At 36.6% G+C, this 26,619-nt stretch overlaps 1 protein-coding gene across 4 annotated transcripts in view; it reads left to right on the forward strand.

Annotated features, from left to right (window-relative positions):
* The first annotated feature begins 674 nt into the window (after positions 1-674).
* klhdc3 (kelch domain containing 3) overlaps positions 675-26,619 on the forward strand; it is a 59,006-nt gene continuing 33,061 nt past the window's right edge. Inside the window, exons 1-7 of one of the 4 annotated variants that reach the window (XM_066697363.1) lie at positions 675-726; positions 894-977; positions 16,143-16,382; positions 19,388-19,564; positions 20,836-20,951; positions 21,764-21,835; positions 25,920-26,133. In XM_066697363.1, coding sequence (XP_066553460.1) covers positions 16,229-16,382; positions 19,388-19,564; positions 20,836-20,951; positions 21,764-21,835; positions 25,920-26,133 — 733 coding nt within the window. In that variant the 5' untranslated portion in view covers positions 675-726; positions 894-977; positions 16,143-16,228. Of the gene's footprint in view, positions 978-15,448; positions 15,581-16,142; positions 16,383-19,387; positions 19,565-20,835; positions 20,952-21,763; positions 21,836-25,919; positions 26,134-26,619 lie in introns of those variants that run through there. The other 3 variants (XM_066697362.1, XM_066697361.1, XM_066697364.1) reach the window with 3 other exon arrangements.

A 26,619-nucleotide genomic window follows, 5' to 3' on the forward strand; every position in this document is an offset into this window, starting at 1 on the left:
TTCACATATTCTTCTTCTTAATTATTATTATCATTGCACACAATTACTGTCCTAAACATTAACCAACTTATTGTGGATCGTCTAGTGTAGCTTAATTTACACCAAATTGCTTTCTGACATTTAGATTACAGTTTTGTCTTTCCTGTTAATCTTTTTCTTTTTTACAATTAAAAGCTATTTAAAGTACACTTTCGGAGCAAACCCTAGCACTCTGAAACCATCAATATATGAAATAGGCTACACCATGATACCATAATATTCTACTTACACTTAGTTCAGTACAGTCTAAATGAACTTTTCCAAGAAATCGATACCAGTGATTATAACAACAGATGCAGGAAATTACTTTTAATTATTAGTTTGTAAGTCAAAGATTTAAGATATAAATTAAACATGTATTTCTATGCTTAATATTTAGCTTCCAAAACCACTTAAACTTCGAAACACGCACAATTAAAGTTAAATCGATTAAACTTTGACCTTCTCAAAATGGCCTCTTCGATATGTTTCTGTCCTCAGACTTGAGTGTAGCCCACACTGTAGATGTCGATACGCACGCGGAGGAAGCATAGCTAATGCATTATGGGATTTGTAGTTTTAACACCCTGTCGTATTTCTTACGCAACGTTACGAGAGACTGTTTTAAAAACGACAAGGCTCAGCATGCAACAGTCCGTGTCAGTACGCATGCGTCTGGTCAGATATCACGATCTCCCAGGAAAAATAGTAAATAAAATGTAGTTTGTTTTCTGTCATTCTGTTAAATAATGCATATGGCTTAATGTTATTTTTTTTGTAATTCATTGAATAATTTCTATTTGCAGGCTGTGTTCGAACGATCGAAAACTGATTTAAATCGATTGCCTATATGTTTTCTCTTTTGGTTTTGACAGCAACTTTATATATTGTCAACTGCTCGCTAGTAAACAGGCGGCAATCAGCGAGGCCGAAACAGCAGTGGGCAACAGAAGTCAAAGGTAGGTACTTTAACAACGTATCCATTGTATATTTACACTTACACGAGTATCTAGTAGAACGCACTGTCTTTATCAATGTGCTAAATCGGAGCACAGGGTTTGTTGTGTCACTGAAAACAATTGCTTTTCGGATTAAATCAAATGGATTTCCTCAGCGAAACTTGCCTCTCCAGTCATTATATCTACAATTATCATTAAAAAAAATACAAAGGCTACATCAACCTCCCCCCCCCCCCCCCCCCCCCCCCCCCCACCCATAAAATGCACATCGTTTGCAGAAAGCTTAACTCTCGCCGCAAGCATGCACAGCTGTCAAGGAAACAGTTTTATATTTCATTTTCTTGGTTTTCACCTGATCCGTTTGAAGGGCACAGTCAAGAAACATTATTACTACTTTACTTTGGATCCTCTGCAGCGGTTTGCCACAGTGTGCTGCACTCTGATAGCTCGGGATTTAGCACATTATCACTTAGTTGCTGAATCACAATCCTTTTTAGCTTCTGCAAACATAGCATAACAGAGAGAAAATAGCAACTGCAAATCTTGAAAGGGGCTTTAGCCTAGTAAGTATTTGTTCTTAGCTTTTTATTAAAGTTTTCATTGTTCTTTTAATTTTTTTTTTCTGATCACTGTCACAATAAGCAACATTGTTTCAGGTGTACAATACATAGCTGGTTTGCATTATGAATTAGTTCATATTTTGCATTGTGTGTTTTGTATATGTGTCCATATACAAAACCATTTGCCTGACAAGTCATTTGTTAACACCACCAAACCAGGTTCATTGATTTGTGCTATGTATGGCATATTTAGATTGTACCACAGTGAATGTCAATCTTAAAACATAATGAAGTGCTGGACCATCATTTAGAATAAGGGCAGCCCATCTTTTCTAGTGGCTAAATGTAGCTCTTTTATAAATGTCAAATGTCGAGTTGAAGCCTGTCTTGTGTTGTGCAGTTCAGTGGATGATGTATGTGCCTTGAAATAGAGTAGTCTATATGGAATACACAGTGCTGAGGTTTATTTAAAGTGGAAGGAAAGGTTTGAAAGCACATTAACAGTTGACCCAGAGGTGGAAGGGTATGTAACTCTGGCTGTGTGTTTTTGTATTCTTACTGCTGTCCGTGCGCTGTACTTTATTGGGGTAATAGTGAGGCCTTTTTGATTGATGGGTATTTGCTAGTGACATTTCAGCAACCAACTTTGTTAACATTAAAGACTATAATACAAATATAAATTAAATGCAACCATTACTGTGCATTTTATTAGTTATTTAAATGTTTTATGCAGATTGCTGTATTATTTCTCTTCTCTGGGTTATTAGTCTTTTCCAGAATTATGGCATTAAAGCTGCAGATAATGACTTGTCTCATCTGTATCTGTATTTGAAAACATACATGCATTTAAATGCAAATCCAAATGACGTTAGCTTGTTGAAATGGTGATGTTATACCTTAATTTACTAAAACTAAATACAAATGCAAATGTTCCACACAGCATAATGTAATTGATTTATTAGTTTACACAAATAATACTACATTTTGTATTTGTCATTCATTTGGGGTTAGTCAGTGTAACTTTTTTTAGGAACTCTGTTTTTGCACTGCTACAATAAAAATTTCCCATTAGCCATCAATGTGATGTGAGAAAATCTCAGATCTAGCCGTATAGTTTTTAAGTAGCGGTCAATAATAGTTCATGTTGCCAGATAAGAGTGACTGCATATTAATGATTTTGAGTACTCAGAATTATTGGAGCACTAGATGTATCGCCTGGTTGCTTGAATAACCTGACTACCTTACCTGAAGAAGTATCGATAATGTCTCCTGATCAATATAAATATGAAATGTTTGTTTAAACTATGCACGTATAACAGCATTAGGAATGTAGGCTACAGTGCCTCATAAAGACTGTTTAGATTACACTTGTAAACCATTTTGATCTGATCTTAAAGCTCAATTTTATAATTTTATTATTCATTGTGTTTTGTCTAACACTGAACATTGTTTATAAATCTACTACTTGTCTTAACTTTGCTATCTTATGTGTCCTGCTCCTATCTTGTGCACCTAGGTGTATTTTCATTCGGCCTCTCAAGTTTAAAGTTCATATCCCTGCTCTGTTTTTCAATTTGACTGGTTGAACTCTTATAGTTGTATGCCGGCTAAGGATCTGTAATAGAAATCTACTACATTTGTATATGCTGTTCTCTGCAATGTTTCTGTACAATCTATTTTGGTTGTGAATTTGTAACCCCTTGTAATATTGTGCATTTACTATAATTTGTGTTAGTTTGTAGCTGCTACGCATGGCTGGGAGGACACAGAGGCAGAATATGGGGAAGCATAAAACACACTAGTGTTACTAGTTCAAAATAAAAGCAAAAAGAACAAAGGATGTACTAATAAAGAATGGGGAAAAAGGAAACGCTAAGGCTCCGGCATAACGGGTTAGGCTTCTTGGCGGTGTCATGTGGGGTGAAAAAAAAAATGGGCAACGGGGGGTTTGTGGGGCTTCTGTAAAGACAAGGAGAGGTTAAATAAGGGAAAGCCCAGGTGCTGTTTGTGGTTCTCACGATCACGCTCATTGCTAGCAGCTATGTGTGTCATCAGCCAAGTGTCTCTGCTGGGCCAAGCAGCACAACCCACTAACACCTGTGCCGAGACAGGGCAGCCTGTTACAGTATAATAAAACGTGCAAAGGCATCTGCTAAATGACTATGAATATATATTTTTAGGCTATCTCTAACTCCCTGATTGAGTTGTGGTCTGGTACTTGAGCGTGGTGAGGTGAAGGTCGGCCTATGGCTAAATGATGAATATTGAGTACTTAAGCTTTTTTTATATATATATATAATGTGTCACAATAGGACTTGTGGCAAAGTTTGTAGAGTATATGTAGAATAATATTGTTTGGCATTTGGCTTGAGTGCTCAAAGTCTCAAAGTGCTCACTCCAATTCCAGCTCCTTCAGCATGTGAGTAAAACTTTTTTTTCAGTGATCTTTATTTGATTACGGTTTTAGTTGTGTTTCCTTCATCTAGATACTACTACTACTACTACTATTTAATGAGTTGAGCTCCCCAGTCCTCCATATTTAAGAACAGGGCTGGCTATGTATGTCGCCGCCTCCTCCCCTCCCAGAAATGTCATTGCCCTAAAGTAATACACTTCATTAATTGATTTTTTCACATCTCATCAATCAGTACTTCTAGTGCTGTGCCTAGTCAGCCAGCTTTTCAGTATTTAAAATTGTTTTTTAACAGTCAGATTTCAATGTATGATTCAACGATATGATTAACTCCTGAGTGTTATAGATTTTAAAATGTTGGTTTTAAATGTCGTGTTTAGTTTTTTGGGGGGATATCTAGTGCAGATATTATACATAGGAAAACAAGTGCGTAACATCTTTACCTTTCTTCTGAAAACATTGTGAAACCAGGTGACATTTTAGGGAATACTAATTGGTCAGTACAAAACCAAAAGTAACATTTTATATAGAAAGCTTGATGCCTTAAGTGTTATAGCATTTCTAAGACATGGGGCTTTTTTCTACGCAAACAAAATATTTTATTTTACCAATAACTCAGTTGAAACAGGAATAGGTTCAAGCCTACATTCACCCACATCGCTTGTATAAAGCTTTGTGTATTAAGAATTGTTTATGTGCTTGTGCAGCGGCAATTGCCTACAATTAATGTGTTTGTTTTGATGTAAAAGAAACAACACTCTATAAAGATATTCTTCTTTCCTGTTTTCTAACTAATAATAGGCTACTGTTCATAACATCCTATACCTAAGAATGATTAGATTACCAACCATATGGTTATGCATCACATTAGTATTATTATTATTAATCATAATAATAATAATAATAATAATAATAATAATCATAATTTTCATAATATTTCATTTAGTTGTTCACCTTTATCCAAGGTGATTTACAAGGTCATAAAACACAATAGGTTAAAAATCACTATACATTGCATTGAACCTATGAAAACTTGAAAAAGTCTAAAAGTATAATCAAATTAAAATACTTATTTTACTATAGAAATGTTATGGCCCCACTATAAATCTCAATGGCTCCTCCAGTTATGAAAAGCTAGAGTCTGTGCTATATCACAATATGTATCGTTCACGTGTTTGTGGTTTAGGCCTACATCTTAACTTTCCATAGAATCACTTTGTCACTGTGATGGACAGGTCAGGAATTTGACATTTTTAACTTTTTTCCCTATGTTTACATAAAAGTAAAAGAAGAAAAAACTATGTCCTGAAATAAAAAGGCGCAATTGTAATGACTAAACTAGTTTAGACTAGTCTTGAATTTAGGAGATTAAAAGAATATTAAAAGTTCTGACAAGGATTGACAATATGAATATATGAATATATATCAATTTGCAGTATGTTGCATTGTATTATATGTCATATTATGTAAAGACTAAAATGAATAATAGACTAACTACCTGAAATCTTTTTTACAGATCCTGTACATAAAGCTTCAATTTGATTAGCACTGAACTATAGAAATATGACTCATCCCATTTTCGGATATTAAACAAACCTTCTAACAGCACTGAGACTTGTCCAAATGTCAGAGTTCTGATAGAAATATAAAGTTGAATGTCATTGGCTTACATATGAAAGATAATACCCTTTATTATGTGTTTTTATTCAACAAGAGGTGACAAATAAATCAAAAAAGGATAGTGCCTAAGATAGATTCTTGGGGTACTCCAGAGGTTATCTTGACATTACTGATTAAAACAACCCTCAGTGGAGACATAATGGACACAGTCAATGAAGTAAGATCGAATCCAGTTCAAGACTGGCAATTCTGAGCAATTCCTCAGATCAGGCAAAATCAAATGCTTTGCTGTATCCAAAGCCACTGACTAATCGAGAAAGATTACTATAAACTTAGACCAAAAACCTGCATCACAGTTTACAGAGCATTCCAAACATGGTCAAAGTCTCACTGCTATTAAATGCTTTAAACCTTGACTGATCTTTATCGTGCACACAGTTTGCAACCACATTTGCCTGCAGCTGTAAAGGAACGATTCCAGAAACCTTTGACAGAATAAAAGATATGTTTTTAGATTAAAGATTAAGACATGCTATGTAGAACAAAAAGGAAAATGTAAGCAGAGAGAGGTTATAAGTGGGAGGAGGCCATTTGACCCATTTTCCTCCATTTGGTTATGGTAAAAATCTGGTTTAATTTGGTATCTACTGTAGAAGCTTAGTGATCTGAAGATCTCATCCAGACAACTTTGGCTTGGTGATTTTGTTCCAGTCTCCCACTACCCTTTGTGTAAAGTAGCACCTCCTATTTTTTCTATCAAATGCCCTTCTTTTCCACTTGGGTTATTGTTTCCTTGGGGTCCCTGAAGTAGGATTGAGACTGTCAGTAGGTTTCAAAGGGGCTGGTAGAGAAATCGTAGATTAGGGCTGGGATTAAATCAAAATTTTTAGCCACCCACTAATAGAAAACTACAGAACTGTACTCCGTTGTGGCTTCATTTTTAGTTAGATGCTACTTTCTTCTAATCATAAATGTAACCGCTATGATGTACAGGTTTGTAGTTTTCATGTCGCAGAGCACCTGAGAGAGGAGGCATGGTACAATTTGCAGATGGAGAATAGAGCTGTTTTGTGGTACAATATAAAAATTTACTTTCCATGATTCTCCTGTATATATATTTTTTGTTTTGAGAAATTTGAGTCCTTCTGTATTCGCCAAGAGGCTTGGCTATTATTTTTTCCAGTTTATGAACCATTGGCTTCAAAGAGTTCTCGGAAGCAGTTGCCGTTTAGAATTTTAAAAGGCTAATGGAATCAAGACTGTTTTTTAATTTGTATTCTTTCGACTTTAAAAGACCTTTTAAATACAGCCCGACCAATACAGGTTTTTTGGGTCCAATACCGATAATTGGGAAGCTAAATTTCCTGATTACCGATATATCTGCCAATATTTACTTTTTTGTTAGAATGCAAAATAGACATTTTCTAGCATGGATCCCTCAAATCTCTCCCTGTCAGAGAGAAATTGCCAAATATGCACTGAACGCAGGCTTTTTTTTTTTTACATTTTTTGATTTTACATAATAAACTTAACATTAATTTTCATCCTAAACAACCACAAATCAAACATTGTAAAAAGACATTAAATAAGTTTGAATAAAAATATGCATGTTCTATACATTAGAACAAAGACCAAGATATAAGCAATTTTAAGTGCTGGTCTGGCTTATATTTGCATTTTACATGCATCATGTTCTCTCAGGTTCACAAGTCCTGCTCAGTGCTCAGTACTGCCGATCACACGAGGCAGGTTATTATAGTGCAGGCAGCACAGCACAGCTGCATTTTTTTTTTTTTTTTTATATTTAAAAATTCCATCAAAAGTGTATCTAATAAGTATGAATTATGTTATGTACGTATTGCAATACGAATCAAAGCCAAAACACGATGTAGGATTTGAGATAGTTGTATAAATATAATGTATAGTTTGTTTTATCTAACATTGTCAGAGAGATGCATTTTTCACAAATTTTCTTTAGATTTTTTACTGTGATCTGAACTTGCATGTGATTTGGAGACAGTTTTTGTTTGTGGATATCCAAGTCAACATCTTCAGCGAACATTTACTGTTTTTATTTATTTTGTGAATTTTGAAAAGCAATTTTATTAACTTTTCAGTAAAAATTTGCCTGTGTGCTATAGTATTCGTTAATCTTCAGTTAGGACAAAAATAAACAATCAAAACAATGGATAACAAAATGCAGCACAGTTTTCAAACATACTTTCTATTCGTTATGAGGGTTTTAGTAAAACGTGTTCATTGGTTTATAAGCAATGTGTTTCTCAGTGGGTGTGTTTGTTTCACCACGGCGCTCAGTAGTAATATTGGTGCTCCGATATATCTGTCGGGCCCTACTTTTAAGAGCCTTGGAAACCAGTACTAATCTGGTCAAGTATTGTTAATAAATTGATCTACTCATTGTTTTGACATTTTGGAATGGAATCTTGTGTGTGAAACTGGTAGATATTCACATAATGGACAGCAACTAGAAGAGGAGCAGAGAGCTAAGTTTTAGGATCCCAGGTCTCAGTTCCTGCTGGTGTGGCCTCATGGATTATTAAGTGCATAGACAGTGATACACCTTTAGAATTTATGATGTTTTCCAAACTTGCAAGATATAGGCCTATAGGAGTTTAGCATTATCTCTATACTATATTTACAACATTATATGATACTAATCAAGTAACCTGTGTAAGTATACAAAGAGTAAATATGTGTCCTTAACAAATTATGAATTCAACGGGTATGCAGGGCAGGGTTTCCCCCAGAAAATTGCATCAGCATGGCGTACTGTTTCAGATTTGTTAACCGTGAGGGTGAGTTTGTATCTGTAACAAACGAGAGTGTGGGGTTTGTGTAGCCGTAGTGAACGAGAGTGGGGGTGATGTGGGCGGTGTAGCCTTGGGTGGGGTGGGGATTGGGCTGATGATGGATCGTGGAGCAAGAGCACATTTTGTTTTGTGTGCTTTTTATTTTTGTCCAACGTTCATGCATTTTTAAGGCCAGGCGGCACTGATATTTGGCCTGTTGGGTTTTGAGGAGTTTCTGTTGTAAGAAGTGCCACAGTACTGATGTTCACAAGCAGCTATTTCCATAATTGAGGAGCAAAGATGGAGCAGTACTGAGCACGCTCAACAGAACATTTGGGGGGAAGTCACTGAGATGTTGAGCTGCAGAGGAGGAAATGAGCAGAGGGAATGAGAAGGGCTACAAGGAGAGATAAGAGACTGGAGGTAGCAGGGAGCAGAGTGGTGTAAAGAATGCTAGGTCAGGATGAGGGTCTTGCATTTGAACATGTGAGCCCCTATTGTGTGAACTTTGGGGCTACTCAGTTAGGACATTGAAGTTTGGATGCATAGCAGTCATCCATAACAAAGCACTCAATCTCAAATTGCTTGCACATGCTCTGATATGGAGTAGTGAAGAAAATTCAGCAGATTAAAAGGATGGTCATGTGACCATTGCTTCTGTGATGCCGGCTCCAACCTCGTTCTTCAATTAGCAGAGTGCAAATATGGACTTGAGTTGCTTGACAATGGACCCCAACATGGGTAGAACATTGCTCAATCTATATTGACTTGTTGAACACTGTGCACGCTGTTCTTCTTTTTTAACTTTTCACACATGGTACAGATAATGAATACCTAGGCTAGACGTCATGACTTTTAATTTCACTCACTATTTCACAGATAGTTTTCAATGATTATTTCAGCTATAACAAGATGTGTTAATCCATGTCCACTTGTCAGTTCAATCAAGGAGATCTGATGGGAAATCATTGCTTATATGAATAACTGCTTTACATTAAAAGAGTTATGCACCTTTATGAGTAATGAACATGTCAGTCAATATGCCATTGCATGTGAAAAGAATGAATAATTTAGGGGAAATCGCATAGATTATATAAATAATTTGACTAACACGATTTGCCCTCAACATTTGTTTATTTATTTACCTTTTGGAGACCTACATTTTTTAAATTTCCCCTGTTGTCTATCTTCTACCAATTAGGCTATATGCCAGACAACATGTTGGAATTCTAAAAATATTAAATTGAAGAAAACTTAAAAATGAATTCATATCAACAGGTGTAATCCAGGTGAAATGGCAGAAACAGCTTTGTTTGCTATAGCCCTACTTTTAAATTCCAGGAAATTTCCCCTGGTTCTCTTTACTGGTTCAGTGGTTTTCTCATTCAGATTTCTGAGAAAAGAAAACTTATTTTAGACTTGTCATTTCTGCCATTAATCATATTTTATATCTGCTCGGTCATCTGTTTTTGTCTTTGTGCTTCATATTATTTAACACTTTTTTATAAACGTTTTATAAAATATATTCTTAAAATACTTTGTAGAACATTTACAAATGTATCCTTATCAAATTAATGTACTTAATGATCATACCCTAATACATTATTAAAAAAATCATACTTTCAGTGATTGTATCTATATTTTATAATACATTTTTTTATGATTTTTTTATGATGGTTTTAAATGTCTGTTTTTTACTATAGTATCCAATAACTAATTGAGGAAATCAATTTAAAAGTTTCTTGTATGAGAAGTGTAACAGTACACATATGACGTCATTTAGTTTAACAACAGCTGATTATATGCATTTAATATATAGTCTGTTAAAAATGTATGTTCTACCAAGAAAGTTGCCTTCACATATTTATTGTTAAATTATTTAGTGCGACTATATATGCAATATTCAAGTTTAATATGATTGTAGACTTGTTTTGGTTTCCGTAGTGCTGAAACACTTGCTGTGTTTGTTAACGAAAGTGCAGTTTTCCCTTTGACATCCTGGCTTAAAGTAAGACCTTTAAACCTTTGGATTTTAGCACACTTCTGTTGTATCTTTACAACAGGTCCACAAGCATTTGTCTCCCTTCCAAATCTGTATTTATTATGTGAGAGGTTCTGTTTCTTTAACCTTGGTAGGTTAAACAAAGAGCACACTTAATTAGGCTTCCCGTGTCCTGGAAAAACTAGGAAACCATGAATTTTGTTTCCAGTCCAGGACTAGTCTTGGATAATTCAGAAAATCTTGGTTATTTCTTAACTACATAATACTTCAATGTTAATGTTTAAAAGCATTTTAATATCTGGGTGTCTATTAACTTATGTCTATAGTTTCTCAGTCTGAGACTGAGAAGGAATACCTTGTTCCCTGTCCTACACATAGGCCTACGTGTGGTACTGTCTTATTCACACATTTACAATTACTAAATACTACATAATACTTTTTGTGTGTGTTAATATTTAAAACCAAGGGTCGCTTTCGAGAAACGCAGTTCTGCGCAGAAATTCAGAGATGCGCGTTCTTGGACTGTTTCTGCGTGACGTCACTTAGCCCCACCCGCAGAAATCAGTGCAGAATCGCCGCAGTCCAGCACAGCTCTGAGGAGTTGCTGCGGAAGGCGAGCTGTGGCTTTGAGACGAAAGAGATGATGCAGAGATCTATGGAATGCCGTTTGAGTCCATATTAAATAAATAAATAAATAAATATGGCTATGAAATAAATGGGGCAATAAATATATAAATAAATATAAAAATAAATATATAAATGAGTCAATATATAAATAAATAGTATTGTTTTATTATGTTTTTCATAATGCCACATTTCAGAATTTCATGGCACTATTACATAATGGCACATTTCCATTTGGTATATTCAAATGAATGGGCGTGGTTTCTCACAGATTCAGACCAAAGCAGCAGCACATCGAGTCTGTATTTTCATAATGTATGTTTCAGTAGTTTCACAACACCCGATTAGCGTGGGGCGGGGGATGCGATTTGATTTGATTTCGGCTGATTCTCTTGGCTCCGGATGTGACGGTGTGGAGGCACTGCGCAGGCGCGGGGCAGGATTCCTGTGTGACGTGAGCAGCAGCTGCTGGCAACACAACGCAACCTGCGCTTTGGGAGTCGAAGAGGGATGAACGACGGCGAACGCGCATTAAAATAAAAGTATAAGGATTAAGTTGCTTTTTAACCATAATCTGCGGTGCTCTGTACATATCTACTTATTCTGTTTATTTATATTTTTATTCCATTATATATGTAATATATAAATATAGGGGAAATACACGTTTTCACTGCTGGCTGGTGTATTTGTGCAATTCCAGAAAAAAATAAGGATTGTAACTCAGACAATGGGGGGAGAAATGCAATGTACAGACCCAAATTGAATAGCTCAAGGGGTTAGATGCATCAGATTTATGTCATTGCAATTGTTGCTGGGCATCTAGTGGTGCCCGGGTAAAATTATAAAAACTGACTTTTTGACTGTAAAATAAGGAAATTATTGTAATATGAAATAGAAGTCAAAATTAAATAAATTTCTCCACAGTACTAGGGAGAAGAATATACAAAAAACAAAGGCAACTGCTGACACTTATACATATTCATTACCTAGAAGTTGTTTGGTTACTTTCTTCCTGTTATTCTGATTTGGTCTGATTTAAGATTAATACTTTTTAAACAAGGAGATTCATCACTCTGAGTTTAACGGAGAGCATGATTGTACTGATTTAATTTTACAATTTAAAAAAATTGGTAAATACTACCGACTTCTGTACACAGGTACAAGCAAGACACGTCAATACTCGTAGCAAGTGTGGTAATACAGTTGTGACTTCTAACAATGAGTTCACCTCTATAATACATGCAAGGTTAACATATGTACCAACTACTGTTGAAAAAGTATTCAATGCTGAATTAATAGAAGAAGCCCCACAAAAGTGTGAGTGATGGGGTGGCCGGGAATTGAGGCTCAAAGACAGAACCACAGGTAACAAAAACAACACATTTATTGAAGAAACACTAAGTAAACTGGCATGAAGGCCAAAACAAAAGTGAACAAAACAAACTACACACAGGATGGAAACAGTCTTCACTGTGTTATAACAAAACAACACGCACACCTTGCAAGCAATGCAAACTCTCGAACCCCTGATGCTTTGCGCACACAAGTATGGTCGTCACCTAAAATATATGTTAAAATGTGTGATGGAAAACAGACAATATAATTTGAATTCCATTATCTAACATGTAGGGCAATCAGTCTCCCGAGGTAATTACTGGTCAGTATTAATGAATGACATAAATCATTACATTGTAATGACTGGCTATTTGTAAAACTCAAAATTTAGTAACAAGCACAGAAAGCCTGTCTACATATAACATTACATGGATCGTCTTAATTGTACAGCAGCAAAACCACAATGTTACATTAGTTTATTGCAGGCACATTATACATTTCCAAAGATTACTTTTAAGAATATACATTTGAATACTGAAAAAATATAGTCGGCCTGCACACATCCAAATTTAAACACCAGACACGAGTTTTCGAATATCATTAACTTAAAGGCTTTTTAAGTAAAAAATATTTCTGCCTATTTCCCTGCAGACGATATGTTTTGTATGAAACTGTTACGCACATTTGTTTAATGTGGAGAAAGACAAACTAAATGTAGCAGTATACGCATGGCTAACACATTGGAAATATGTACCGATGGCTTAGACAATTATTTGTTTTTAAAATGCATTGAAACAACAGATATGGTTTGTAAAAATCGGTATCTCTTTGCATAAAAACTGACATATTGACACATTTGGAGGACAGCACCCTATAGTAACGCTCTCACGAGTATGTAGCCCCGCGACCTCAGTCGGGCGGGAGCCGCGCTGTGAGACAGCAGCCAGTCAGTTCACATTTTATAGTTTATTTTGGTACTTTTAGCAATTAAATACATTAACGTTTTCAAATGATTTGAAATACAAAAAACCCATAAACACACATATATAAGTAGATAAATGTGAGAGAAAATTCTAAAGCCACTTTCATGAAGCTTATGAACTGAGACGGGTTAAGCAATTTTACTCGTAGGCCTTTCATCAATACCGCCAATTGCAGATGTCAGAAAAAAAACACCACAGGTGATTTGAATGGTATTGCGAAGTTATATCAAATATAAAGCTTGGGTATGAACTGCTGATATGTTTGAAAATTAAACCAGATTTTGCGAGGTCCTCTGAGGTTCTGCGCACTTCGTACTGTGTATGTAACGTGCATTTGATATTGATTATGTTCAGTTAAGTGCCTACTCTTTTGTACAGGACTGGTAGGTGTGGGTCTTGTCATAAGAAAAGTTAGGATCCGATTGGTTAGTAGAGTAAACCACGTTAAACTATTTCCACATTCACCACATTTAACATTAAGCACAATTCACCTTGATTACAATAGGGATTAACACGTGGTTACGTTTTAAGTAGTTAACCACCTTAAGCCCTTTCCACATTAAGCGATATTCACATATATGCAGCGCTTAACGTCATACTCGTATTGTTAATTTACTTAAATGTCTCCATACTTTAATGATGGCATTAGGAAGTTTCAAAAAGTAAACATACACAGTTAGAAAAGTAATGGTCATGTTTAAAGCACATTAAGCTTTGTTCAGCGTTAGGCCTTTTAGACTCTCCCGCAAATATCACGGCACTACAGCACGATTCTCTTTAATTTCTAAGTACAGATAATGTTGTAATGAATATCGTCTGTGTTGTATTCGACGCCACCACAATTTGATGTGCTAAGAACAGCAGGGCGTGTCGGAGCCTCCGCTGTCCTCCGTATTGTCCGCACAGCAGCGATACAGACTCGATGTGCTGCTGCTTTGGTCTGAATCTGTGAGAAACCACGCCCATTCATTTGAATATACCAAATGGAAATGTGCCATTATGTAATAGTGCCATGAAATTCTGAAATGTGGCATTATGAAAAACATAATACAAAAATACTATTTATTTATATATTGACTCATTTATATATTTATTGGCCCATTTATTTTTATTTATTTATTAGCCTTATTTATTTATTTAATATTGACTCAAACGGCATTCCATAGAGATCAAGAGGGACGTGCTCAGCTGAATTAAATCTTCTGCTGCCCCCTTGTTAGTGGAGGTGAACGTCAACATATCACACAAAGAAGCTGTCAACAGCTTATTTTCTTTTGGAAACATTTTTAAGTCATATATTTTTATGTAAACTAAATCAAAGTGCTGTAGCTGACTAAAAGCAAGGAAAAGCTGAGCGACACAATCTGAGGGAATGCAGGCAAGACTGAAAATACCCAGAAGTGTTAACGGTGGCAGCGTAGCGTGTGTAACATAGTAGTAGTAGTAGTAGTAGTAGTAGTAGTAGTAGTAGAAGTAAAAGTAGTATGACTATTTTGTGTTTGTAGTGAATGTGTCTATTAAGTTTCTAGCCTAAGGACACCGCATTCCAAGGTGGGATTTGAACCTTCGACCTTCCAGTTACAGGTAGTCTTTTTGAAACATTAAAATTGTATTGCTACCTCATGAATGCTGAACAACTAACCTTTCTTTTGAAATTGGTCATTTGAGGGTGACCTATATTTAACCTAATCAGTGCTCTCCAGGGTTGTAGACCACTGCTGTATAATACCCCAGCTGATAACAAAGGTAACAGAATGGGTAAATATATCAAAATGTATGGTAAACTGAAGAAGGGAAAAGATTGTGTGGTTGTCAGAGGCGGGAAAAAATTAAGGCATTGTGAAAAAATTGTAAGAGGATTCCTACAATCACATAGCAGGGTTTAGAAGGTTGTCTGAATTGAATAGGCTAGTTTGTTTTAAATTAGCCTATTCAAACTGTAGTTGCTGACCCAGGTGCCTTTTTTTGGCTCACATAGCACTGACATTATCTGGCTAGCTCTAAGTGGAGATTAATAGTGAGTCTACATACCAGGGTTGGTCATGTTGAGTCGCAGTGACACTTGCAGATTGAAGAGCTATCAGATTCTTTCTATATATAAACATGGGATTTGTAAACGAAAACCTAGAGGAGTGCTTAAAAAAATAATAAACCACAGCCTTGTGAAAAGCAGGTTTGTTTGTTACACAAGTCGTGCTGCAGATCAGCGTGGAAAAAAACCTTGGAAACTGACCTACCTCAATGTCACTTTGAGCGGTGAGTGGTAGGGATCAAAGTTTGTTTGTTCTAAAGCTGATTTAATGTTGTGGAAGCAAAATGCTTTATTTGATGCATTAATGCTACAGTAAAGTACCTGAGGAACAATAACATAGACTGCTTATATTAGGATTTTAAATAAAAAAGCAACAAAATTATACTTGTATTCAATAATGATTTAAGTATTCAGCTGAAATTCAGAAGTAGAAGGGCACTGTATGATTTATCTATAGATGTAATATTGAGCCAGCAATTCTGTTATCCATTTAAAGACTAATGAAGCAATTAATTCTATAATTTTAATACACACATAAGCACACACTTAAAATATTAATAGATTAAATTTTAATTTCCCTCCTCTGTTGCAATATAATGTCTATGCCTTCCTTGTCTGTCTGTCTTTTTTCATTTTTCATGTTCCCACTTCCAGGCGAGATAACGGGGGGCCGTTAGTGGCTTCTCAGTGGTATTGCCTTTGGACTGTAAAGGTTGTAGAGGTTAGGTTTCTGAGCAAGTAACTCTGTCTTGATTTGTGTGTTTTTGGTTTCTGTGTCTGGTTCAGGAACAGTGATGCCTGGCGTATGATGACGGAGGGCATTGGCGTGGCAGTGATGGTTTAAGAGGCTGGTCAGAGTCGCCTGTAGGGGAATGTTACGGTGGACAGTGCACCTGGAAGGGGGACCAAGGAGGGTCAACCATGCAGCAGTGGCCGTCGGGCACAAGGTGTACTCTTTTGGCGGTTACTGCTCGGGGGAGGACTACGAGACCCTCAGGCAGATCGACGTGCATGTCTTCAACGCAGGTAGGACAGCCTTTGTAAGGATTCAGGTTTGTATGTTTTGCGAGGATTACTTCTCGGGCACCTTCAGAGAGGTATCGCAGAGTGATTTCATCAGCAAGACACTTCGGTGTGAGAGGGAGTGTGAAAGAATATTTGCTTTTTAGACAGCCAACCTGCTTTTTCTTAATGGATCACATTTTCAGAGGATTGTAAATGAGCATTGTTTAGCTATTTTAAGTGCCAGTTACAAAGTTATTTGCAGCACTTTAGCTATGAAATTCTAAGTCAGAAAGTTCTTTGAAGGTGTCATACACCACATCCAAAAATAATAATAGAAACATAAAAACATTTTTCTGCATCATCCATCTTAGAGGTTTTGCAGGTTTCTGTAACTGGTATAAACAATATGCAAAGCTGAGCCTAATAATGGCATTGTTACTGCAGTAACACCTGCACTTACACCTGCTTTAAACTTAATTAATTTTTTGTACGCAAGAGTCTCTATTGAAATGGTGACATTTTTACGTTTGTTTGCTGTGCTGTTTGCATCTGTATTCCTTATTGAAGGAGAGACTGAAGAGGATCAGCAAGAATTAATTTATATCATTATCAAGTATTATCACCCTTAAAGGTCAAATAAAACAGACTTTGAATTGAATAAAAACATACCAACTGCTATATATTCAGATAATAGACACATTATTCAAATCTGGAGAAAATATACAATAAAGTAATGATCTATTTTGTTTCACGAATTCAAGTTACGGACTGGAAAAAAAACAACACTTATCTAATCCACAGTACAACAGACTTTTCCTGAAAAGTGCAGTAGGTGGCAGCACTAGCAACCAACCACCGCAGTTAGAATCGGAAAAATAAATACGCACTTAGCTTGTATATAAGCATAGCTTAATTTGTGCCGGAGCTTGCTGAGTGTTCACGCTCTGGAACCTCCAAGCACAGCTCTGACACCTCCTCGTGACATTAAAAATGTAACTCAACTTGGTAGCACTCAACTCCCCCCCACCCCCTGGTCGCATTTTACAAACTTAGCGCTCCGGTTCCTCCTCTACCCCTTGTACATCTGCTCTCTCAAATTCGTATTTAGCTCTGGCACCTAGTCATTTACAAATTACTCACTGTGTATAAATAATGATCAGGGCAATAATTTTAGAGGCAGTTAAACACTGCTTTACAACAAACAAGCAATAATTAAAACAATAACTGGATGGAACTTGCATGACTTTCATATACGAATGAAAACAATGCTGTTGACAGTACAGCACCATGACACATGTCACAGCTCACGTTATTTGGGATATGCTAGTTTTCAATTTAATTGAAATTCTGAGGTTAAATCCAGTTCAATTGTGATCAAGTGTGAAATTGATAATACATTGGGATTGAGAGACATCATAAAGATTTAAATTGGAATTGGCATTTTGTAGGGACTGCAAAAGTCAATTACATTTAAATTCTGCTAAGCAATAGCAATAGCAATATTTTTAGTGAACTATTCCTAGGATTTGCAGTTATTTTTTTTTAAACTGAGTTATATTTTTCTCAGAGTAACCTGACCCAATTCATATAATTGTTGTCACTGTAATTCATACAGTGACAAAAAGTGTCATAATGGAAGAGGACCCTGAAATCACTTTGCTCTTATTATTGTTGTCATGTGAACCTTTTCTCTATTTAAAGTCAAAAAGTAATGTGAATATTATTTATTGATCATAATGAATTAGAATGAGCATGGCATGATACTCATCAGAATTTAATAGTATGTGTTTATACACATAGAAGAGAGTGTCATATTAAACATAAATGAAACCACCACATGTCCTAATTTTGCAATATGTTTAAATATCAATTTCTATTTTAGATGCACATAATTCTGCAATTATACAATTGGCTGCAATGAAAACATTGTAATTATTATTATTTTTATTTCTTGGCAGAAATCCAGGGCGACTTACAACATAAGTGTAAAACAAAGTGCAAAACATTTGTAATGAGACAGCCCTTAAAGCAATGAAACTAGAACCATTTGAAGTTGAATTGGAGTTGAATTTGTGGAACTGAACTGCTTCCTGTCTTAAACTTCTGATTATATGAACAATGTATTGAAATGCACTGATAACTACTGAAAGGGAGGTGTTCAAACTTTTGTTAATTATTACTAAATATTTTATTGCTAAGAGTGACTTTAATAGTGTGATTTCAAAATGCTGCTCTCTAATGGTGTTTTGTAACAATCACTGCAAAAAGGCATTGTTTGAAAGCCTTTATTGCAATAACTAGTATTGAATTCCATTCTCTGTGACTGCAAAGAGTGGCATTTAGCAATAAGGTTATCGCAGAACAGCTGCTCTTTGTAACTGCAGTTGCAGTATTACTGTAATGGATAAACAAAATTCTGGTGCTAGAGTAGGATATTGTAGCATGTTTTTTTTCTCTCAAAAAGATACTTTGCCATCGTTATTGCAATGATTATTACACAACACAAGGTGTATTACAAAAGGAGTTGTAAAAGGGGTGTGTTCTATTTTTACCTTGCATATATTCTGCTGTATCTACGGTGCTTTCTCAGTTTTATCTTTTATTAATGGCGTGTCCTCAATAGCCAGCACAGTACTCGGCTGTGCAGGTATATCGGGGAAAAATCCACAGTATATGCTTGCATAGTTTACATATCCACACATGTCTTCTGGCTGTTTCTTTAAATATCCTATGGCAAAGGCTTCAGCAGTGTGGCTGGGCAGTTTGTTTTATACACCCAAAACTCTGTGGATAAGCGTCTCCTTTTTTCCAATCAGAAATCTCAAAAAAAAAAAAAAATCCACTTGTCTAATTTCCTATTGATCTTGAAGACCGTCTTTTTGGATCCGTTTTTTAAAATGTTATCTACTTAAATGCTGTTTAGCTGTTGCTTACTTAAAGAGCTTTGAGTTTTGAAAGTTATTTACAAAGTAAGTATTTTAATTTCTATGAATCGTTGATGGATTCCTGCTCGTTTCCCTTGCCAGTGTCTCTTCGCTGGACGAAGCTGCCCCCGGTGAGGACGAGTGGCAGGGAACATGCGAGGGAAGTGCCCTACATGAGATACGGGCATACGGCTGTGCTAGTAGATGACACTATCTACATCTGGGGAGGAAGGAATGACACGGAGGGAGCCTGCAATGTACTCTACGCCTTTGATGTCAGTAAGTATGACTGTCAACTTGGAACTGATGGATACATGAAAAGATGCATCTATTTTTTTTCAACGTTTACCTACACCAAATCAAAGACCAAATCCAAATTTTATCCAGTCCTTTATTGTATTTATTATCAAGAGGCTCGGAAAAAAAATGTAACTGAGATGGAGGAAGTATATAATAACCAATTTGCAGGTTATTACAGCCTTCATACGAAGACCACACACTGCCAGTCATCTTCTTGATCCACAGCACAAACAGTGGAGCTATAGCACTTTAAGAAGGACCAGTGGTGGATCTCACAGGCAGCCAGTAATCTGCAGGGGTTGCTATTGAGCAGCAAGCTGAGGAAATAGCCCAAACTGGAATGATTTCTGCACAATAGGTCTCAGTCCATCTTCTGAGTGTAGGGTTTTATACCTGCTGAGCTACTTACAAACCGTATTCCTACTTTTCTGAAAAACACCATTATATTTGTGCTTTGTACTAGAAGAGTAAAGCAGACATTCTGTAGCAGATGAAGCTGTTTTCATTGTCCTTTAGGCAGTTTCCATATTATGGCAGTACCCACGTTTGATTCTCTTTGCAGAATGAAAACACCCCTGGTCTCCCACGACTTTAACAGACTTTGTGAAAAAAGTCTGTGTAAGCGATTTTCTGATGATCTTTCAGTTACATTGGTAGTGTTCAGTCTTACAAATTGTGCACCCCTGACACACTGAGAGAGGCTTGTGAATAATATGGTAGTATGAAACAGATTAGCTAATACCAGGGAGATTTATTTTGAGGACTGTCTAAACTGTCTTTTAATCCTCACCATCTCGGGATTTACACAACTCTTGATTTGTTTTCCTAATTAAGGCAAAATCTTATTGGCTTGTGATGAAATCCAGCCTTCTCTCTTGTTTTATCCAAGTCACCAATGAATTACTTAATTGAATCATGTAAGCAAACAGGATAATTGGGATCCTTTTATTACGTTACAAGTTCAAAAGATGTGGCTTAGTTTATTCAGGGTCTCCCACTAAAGTAGCTGAATTAGTTTGGACAGCTGGCCTACAACTGACCCATGCCTATAAAGTCGCTCATTCATAAAACACATTGAATACATTGTTAGCATTCATAGGGCTCCATGAAGGAAAATTAATGTGATTTTTCAGACGTGTTCTGCTATTAGTGATTATCAAAAAGGGGAATTTAGGTATTGCAGTTTATTCCTACCAAGAGACTCCCATTTTCACAGATTGTAATATTACATCTCTCTCTCTCTGTTAAAGGCAATCACAGATGGTTCACTCCAAAGATCTCTGGGACAGTTCCGGGAGCACGAGATGGTCACTCAGCCTGTGTCCTGGGAAAGACCATGTACATCTTTGGAGGATATGAGCAACTTGTAGGTGGATTTTAAAAGCTGCTTCTGCATCCAGGAAAACTGCTGGCTTTGCTTGTTGTGTCTGATTGTGTGGCTGCCCTTAAACCTCAAACCCGACTTTGCTAGCCATGTGATTTCTTTCTTCGCTGTGCATTGTTTGATCAATTTGCCAGCAAAAATGCCCTTTCTGGTTCTAGTTTTCTCTGTGCTTTGCTATTGGAGGAATACTTAAGATGCCCATCATTGTAATGCTCCATAAATATCGTAATAGTATGGGGTTCTTGAGTAGTGCTTCTAGTAAATGCCTCCAACCACAGTGCACAATGCAATCATGGCCCCTTCTAATTAGCTAGGGGTTCCTCAGGGGTGTACTCAAATTGTCTAATGATAAACCGAAGTGGGTTGGGGGTTCCTTGGATCAGTGAATGCCAGAATTTCCCTTTGTTACCCAGTCAGTCACAGCTGCATCATTTGTTTCGGTTGTTGGAATAAGTGGGCATACTAAGCTTGTAATGAGAAAAATAACAGATGACTTTGACCACATATGTTTTGAAATAAATGTACATTGTCTCATCTCTCCTGAAGAAGCACAGAGTCAAAGCAATGATCCCATTAAGTAATAGTAATAATATTACAATCAAAGGGTACAGGAAAATATTCTGAAAAGATTCACAGATATTGTGATTTTATTTGTATTTTACAGTTTGTTGCAATTCAGGATTAGTTTGGGCTAATGTTTGAAACCTTCTGTTCATGCATGAATGAAAACAAAGATGTGTACATTTTTGTTGCTTCAGTTGGGAGGTCTGAAGAATCTTTCTTTCCCTGTCTAGGCTGACTGTTTCTCTAATGATATTCATAAGCTGGACACCACGACAATGTGCTGGTCTTTAATCAATGCAAAGGTAAGTGGCAGTCATGTTTTTGTTAAGGGCATGTGATAGCATGCTTGATTTAGCAGCTGTCCAGAGTGAGTATGGTTTGCTCTGCACTTTCATACTGGAATTAGTCGTAAATAGTAAATTGCATGGCGTCATCTGAGAGTCTTAGTATTTCATAGTTATGTATGATTCTGAACAGCTTTAATCCTCAATCAATCGGTAATTGACACACCACCTCCGTCAAACACTGATCATCACACCGGTGTTTCCTACATTGCTATTCTGGAACTGCGGTACGCTGCTGAATCTACACCGCCACAGCAAAACAATTTTATATTTTGTCAGAGTAGCGAGCGTGCAGTCTGAGTTTAACTCTGTGTTATTGTCAGCATTACCTTTACAAACGTGGGGTTGCTAGGCAATGTGCGGTGCTCACAACCTTGCTAACACACAACATTGCAACAAAGTTCAAGAAACATAAATTAAGTTATATTATGTTGCTACAATGTTGTGGCAACATTGTGTGTTAGCAGGGAAGCTGCATTGCCCTACTAGTCTAGAGCGCACGCTACTACTACAGACCAACAAGAGTGACTCGTGCCACTTTACTCCGGTATATCAGTCCTATGTAGTCATATATCAGTAGGGATGTGCATGACAAATATTTATACTAATTCCACAGCTGTTGTCCACTACTATTCGGATAGTCCCACCCACCCGCCACCCACTCCAAATGCAACATACATTAAATGTGAAATAATGCAATGTGACAATGTTTGCAATTGCAAAAAGTTGTGAACTTCATTTTAAAATACTTATCTAATACAACAACTTTGTTAAATAAGCTATGTAAAAAAAAACATTCCTGGAAGACTTAGAGATTGCATAATGACAGCAGCAATAAGCAGACCTGTCAACTCTCCCGCATCTCGTGTCAGACTCTTGTATTAGTACTGTTTCCCGATATTGTCACAACTTTTTTTACCATGATTTCTATAACAGTTGTGATTATTTGTTTAAAAATAAATAGCAATAGCTGGCTGTGGATGTAGCTTAATATTAATTTGTTTGTTGCTCTTTCCTTTTCTGTCATTGCTAGTTTCTAACATACCAGCTGTAGATTTGTGGTAGATTAATTGCATCACACATGTTATACACTTAACAGTGTTTTAAGTTACTTTGTCATGGATTTCCATGCAAAATGTCTTTGTGAGGAAGCCATTGGTCACATTCTTGTAGCACAGATTTCTGCAAATATGTGCAGATCTGTAGAATTCCACCGATCCCATTGGTGGAGCCGTGCAGATCTGACCATTGTTAGCCAATCACAGACAAGAAATAACAAATCCCACCCTCCAATCAATCTTTATTACAGGTACACAGAGAGCCAATCAACAGTACAGGCTTTAAAATGAAATCATTATAAAGATAGATTGTGGGAATTCATTTTTTTTTCTAGTTATTGTTTTTGTATTTATATCTATAGCACTTTTATTATAATAAACATGTCTTACTACTTATTTGTAAATTCGTATTCGTAAATTTATATTCATATATTAATAAATACTATTTTTCTTATTTGTAATCATTATGAACATTATAATACATATTTTCTTGTCTGTAAATGGAGGTGATAGTAAGGGACTTAATTTGGTATGTCTAGTGTATTAATAACGATTAATATTCGCTTGCGGAGCAAATTAGAGACTGCAGTGGTAAGTAATGGTAATATAAGTGAATGCAGTTGTCAAAAGTATTCACACCTGTCATTTGAAAGAATATTTTTTTATCCATTTTGTTCAAGAAGTATTTTTCCTTAAATAGTACTTTTTTAAGCAACATCAATCTAGAGAAAACTGTAAGAATCCAGTTGAGGAATCTAGACACTAAACACTAATTCAACTGGAATCGTAACAGTTTTCTTATCTAGACTGAATCAGTGTGCAAAAAATGCTGAACATTTTGACATTGATTAATAGGTGTATTTAAATTTGCATGTATTAAATTAAATGAAGGCTATGAATATGAATGAAACTGCACTTACACTTCCATTCTCTCACTGCAGTCTCTTTAAATTCTGCATCTTAAGGTAAAACTGCTGCCTCAGGTTGGCTTTCTTGTCAGTATCAATCCCAGTGTGTGGTCTGTAATTAAAAAAAAGTTGAATTACTTAAATTTTATAACAAAGGATAACAAATTCTTCTTGATGCCTCTGTACCTTTCAAAATAGACTTGCTTTGTTAATTGGAAACAAAAGCTCTGGAGCTCTGCTTTGTCTGGCTAGTTATTTACTCACTGAACTATATAAAAAAAAAAAAAATCCTGATTTTGATCAGTCTTTCTGGTCTGAACTTTGACCATTTAGAAGTTACAGGTCTGGGCATTTGGCCCATAAGCTGGTTATGTTTAAAGAAGAATGCTTTTGTGTTTAGAATACATTTGAAAGATTACACTGTTTTGATTTGTATTTTATTTGGCTGATGCTTCTATCTGCTGCTACTCACACTGATAAACAGTTCAAATAAAATTAGCCCTGAAGTGTGTTCTTTCTCTGTCATCATGATTGTGATATATGTGTAGAGCATAAAAGTGATTTACTTCTGGAGTTTAAATTAAACAAAAAAAAAAAAAAACATAAAGCAACCTAAATAATGTCCCTTCAGGACAGTACATTTGGGACTCACACGATTTCAGCTGTCAAGATCCATATTACCTGGTGTAATCATATATTACTCCCCAGCAGTTCCTGTATGTTCTCTATGCTGGGTAGTGCATTTCAAAGCAAGGACTGAACCATGAGCACCAAGGAGCTTTCAAAAGGACTCCAGGACAAAGTTGTTGAAATGCACACATCATTGGATGGGTATTAAAAATATATCAAAGGCCTTGAATATCCCTTGGAGTGCAGTCAAGATGATTATTAAGAAGTTGAAGGTGTATGGCGCCACCAAGATCCTGCCTAGATCAGGCTGTCCCTCCAAACTGGATGACCGAGGAAAAATTAGACTGATCATAGAGGCTACCACGCAGCCAATGGCAACTTTGCAATAGTTGGTCAAGACTGGTGAAAGTGTCACTGTGACAACAATATCTCTAGCACTCCACAAATCTGGCCTGTATGGAATGGTGGAAGGGTGGTGGCAGGATCATATTATGGGGATGTTTCTCATCGGCAGGGACTGGGACACTTGTCAGGATAGAAGGGAAAGTTGATGGAGCAAAGTACAGAAAAGTCCTTAAAGAGAACTTGCTGCCCTCTGCAAGAAAGCTGAAATTAGGATGCAAGTTCACTGTTTAGCATGAAAACAAGCCAAAACACACAGCCAAAGCTATAGTGAAGGAACCAGAAGGTAAATGTCCTTGAGTGGCCCAGTCAGTGCCCCTACCTATTTGAATTTAAAATGTGTGGCCAAGGAACCAAACTTGAAAGCTTTTGTAATTATGAATGGACAAAGATTGCCAAATCTATGTGTTCAAAGTTGGTAGAGACCTATCCCAACAGACTCACAGCTGTAATTGCTGCCAGCGATGCTTTCCCTTTAACAGTGTGGAATATGGTGTGTGAATATGTAGGGGAAAAAAAGCCTAATTTAAATCCATGAAAATGTTCAGGAGGGTGCAGACTTTTCACGGGGGGGGGTGGTGTCTCTCTCTTATTCTCTATCTATCCATCATCATCATCATCATCATTTATTTATATTTATATATATATATATATATATATATATATATATATATATATATATATATATGTATGTATGTATTGATTTATTGATTCATCATTAAATGTGTAAATATGTTTTTCAAGAAATTAAATTATTTTACCCCATGGGACCTACTTTTGTAAACAAGCCTGTTGGTTGGATGACTGCCACAAGGGGGCCTTGCAGGACTGATTTTAGAAATAAAGGCTAAGTCAGCCTGGGATGATGTACAGTACAATGTGCAAGGATAATCCTGAAGGTTTACAGATGGAGCTGCTGTGGAAGTGAGATACCTCTGGGTTGTTTAGTGTTATTGAGAAACAGTTAACGGTGTCTGGGCCGGACATGGGCTTTTGATTAAGGATACCTGCCATTTATAGCACCTACTGTTGTTTTTTCCTCAGGGCACCCCAGCTCGCTGGAGAGATTTCCACTCAGCCACCATCATTGGCACCAAGATGTACGTGTTTGGGGGCAGGGCTGACCGGTTTGGACCTTTCCACTCGAACAACGAAATCTACTGTAATAAGATAAAAGTGTATGATACCGAATCCAACTGTTGGCTGGACTCCCCCACCAGCCAGCTCCTTCCAGAAGGCAGGAGAAGCCACTCTGCCTGTGAGTACTGTACCTGTGGGCTGTGTGGGTAACGGCGCTTTAATTATTTTGCAACAATGGTAGACGGCATTCAGACCACCCTGAAGCCTGATCTCATTAGATCCAGGAGGCTGTGTAGGGCTGGACTATGGTCAGTATTTGGAGGGGAGACCTCTAAAGAATGTCAGGTTAGAAGTGGTGTTGGTGGACTAGTCGGGGGCACTGTTCCCTCTAGAATCAACTCCCCAGTACAGTGAGAGGGTGTACTGTGCTGTAGGAGGTACTGTCTTTTGGATAAGACATTAAAACCGAAGATCCTATGTCATTTTTTCGAAAAAGAGTTGGTGTCCTAACCCTGATGTTCTGGCTAAATTCCAAACCAAGTTTTCTCAATGCAAGTTACAAGACAAATTCCCTCTATTTTAATTGGCTAAATAATTCCTGCCCTCGACACCTTATCTGCAATGTGGTGAGCTGCTGCTAATAAACTCTGCTCGCTGCTACGAC

This window comes from Amia ocellicauda, chromosome 23 (assembly GCF_036373705.1).
Source record: "Amia ocellicauda isolate fAmiCal2 chromosome 23, fAmiCal2.hap1, whole genome shotgun sequence".
In the NCBI taxonomy this organism is placed as follows: Eukaryota; Metazoa; Chordata; class Actinopteri; order Amiiformes; family Amiidae; genus Amia; species Amia ocellicauda.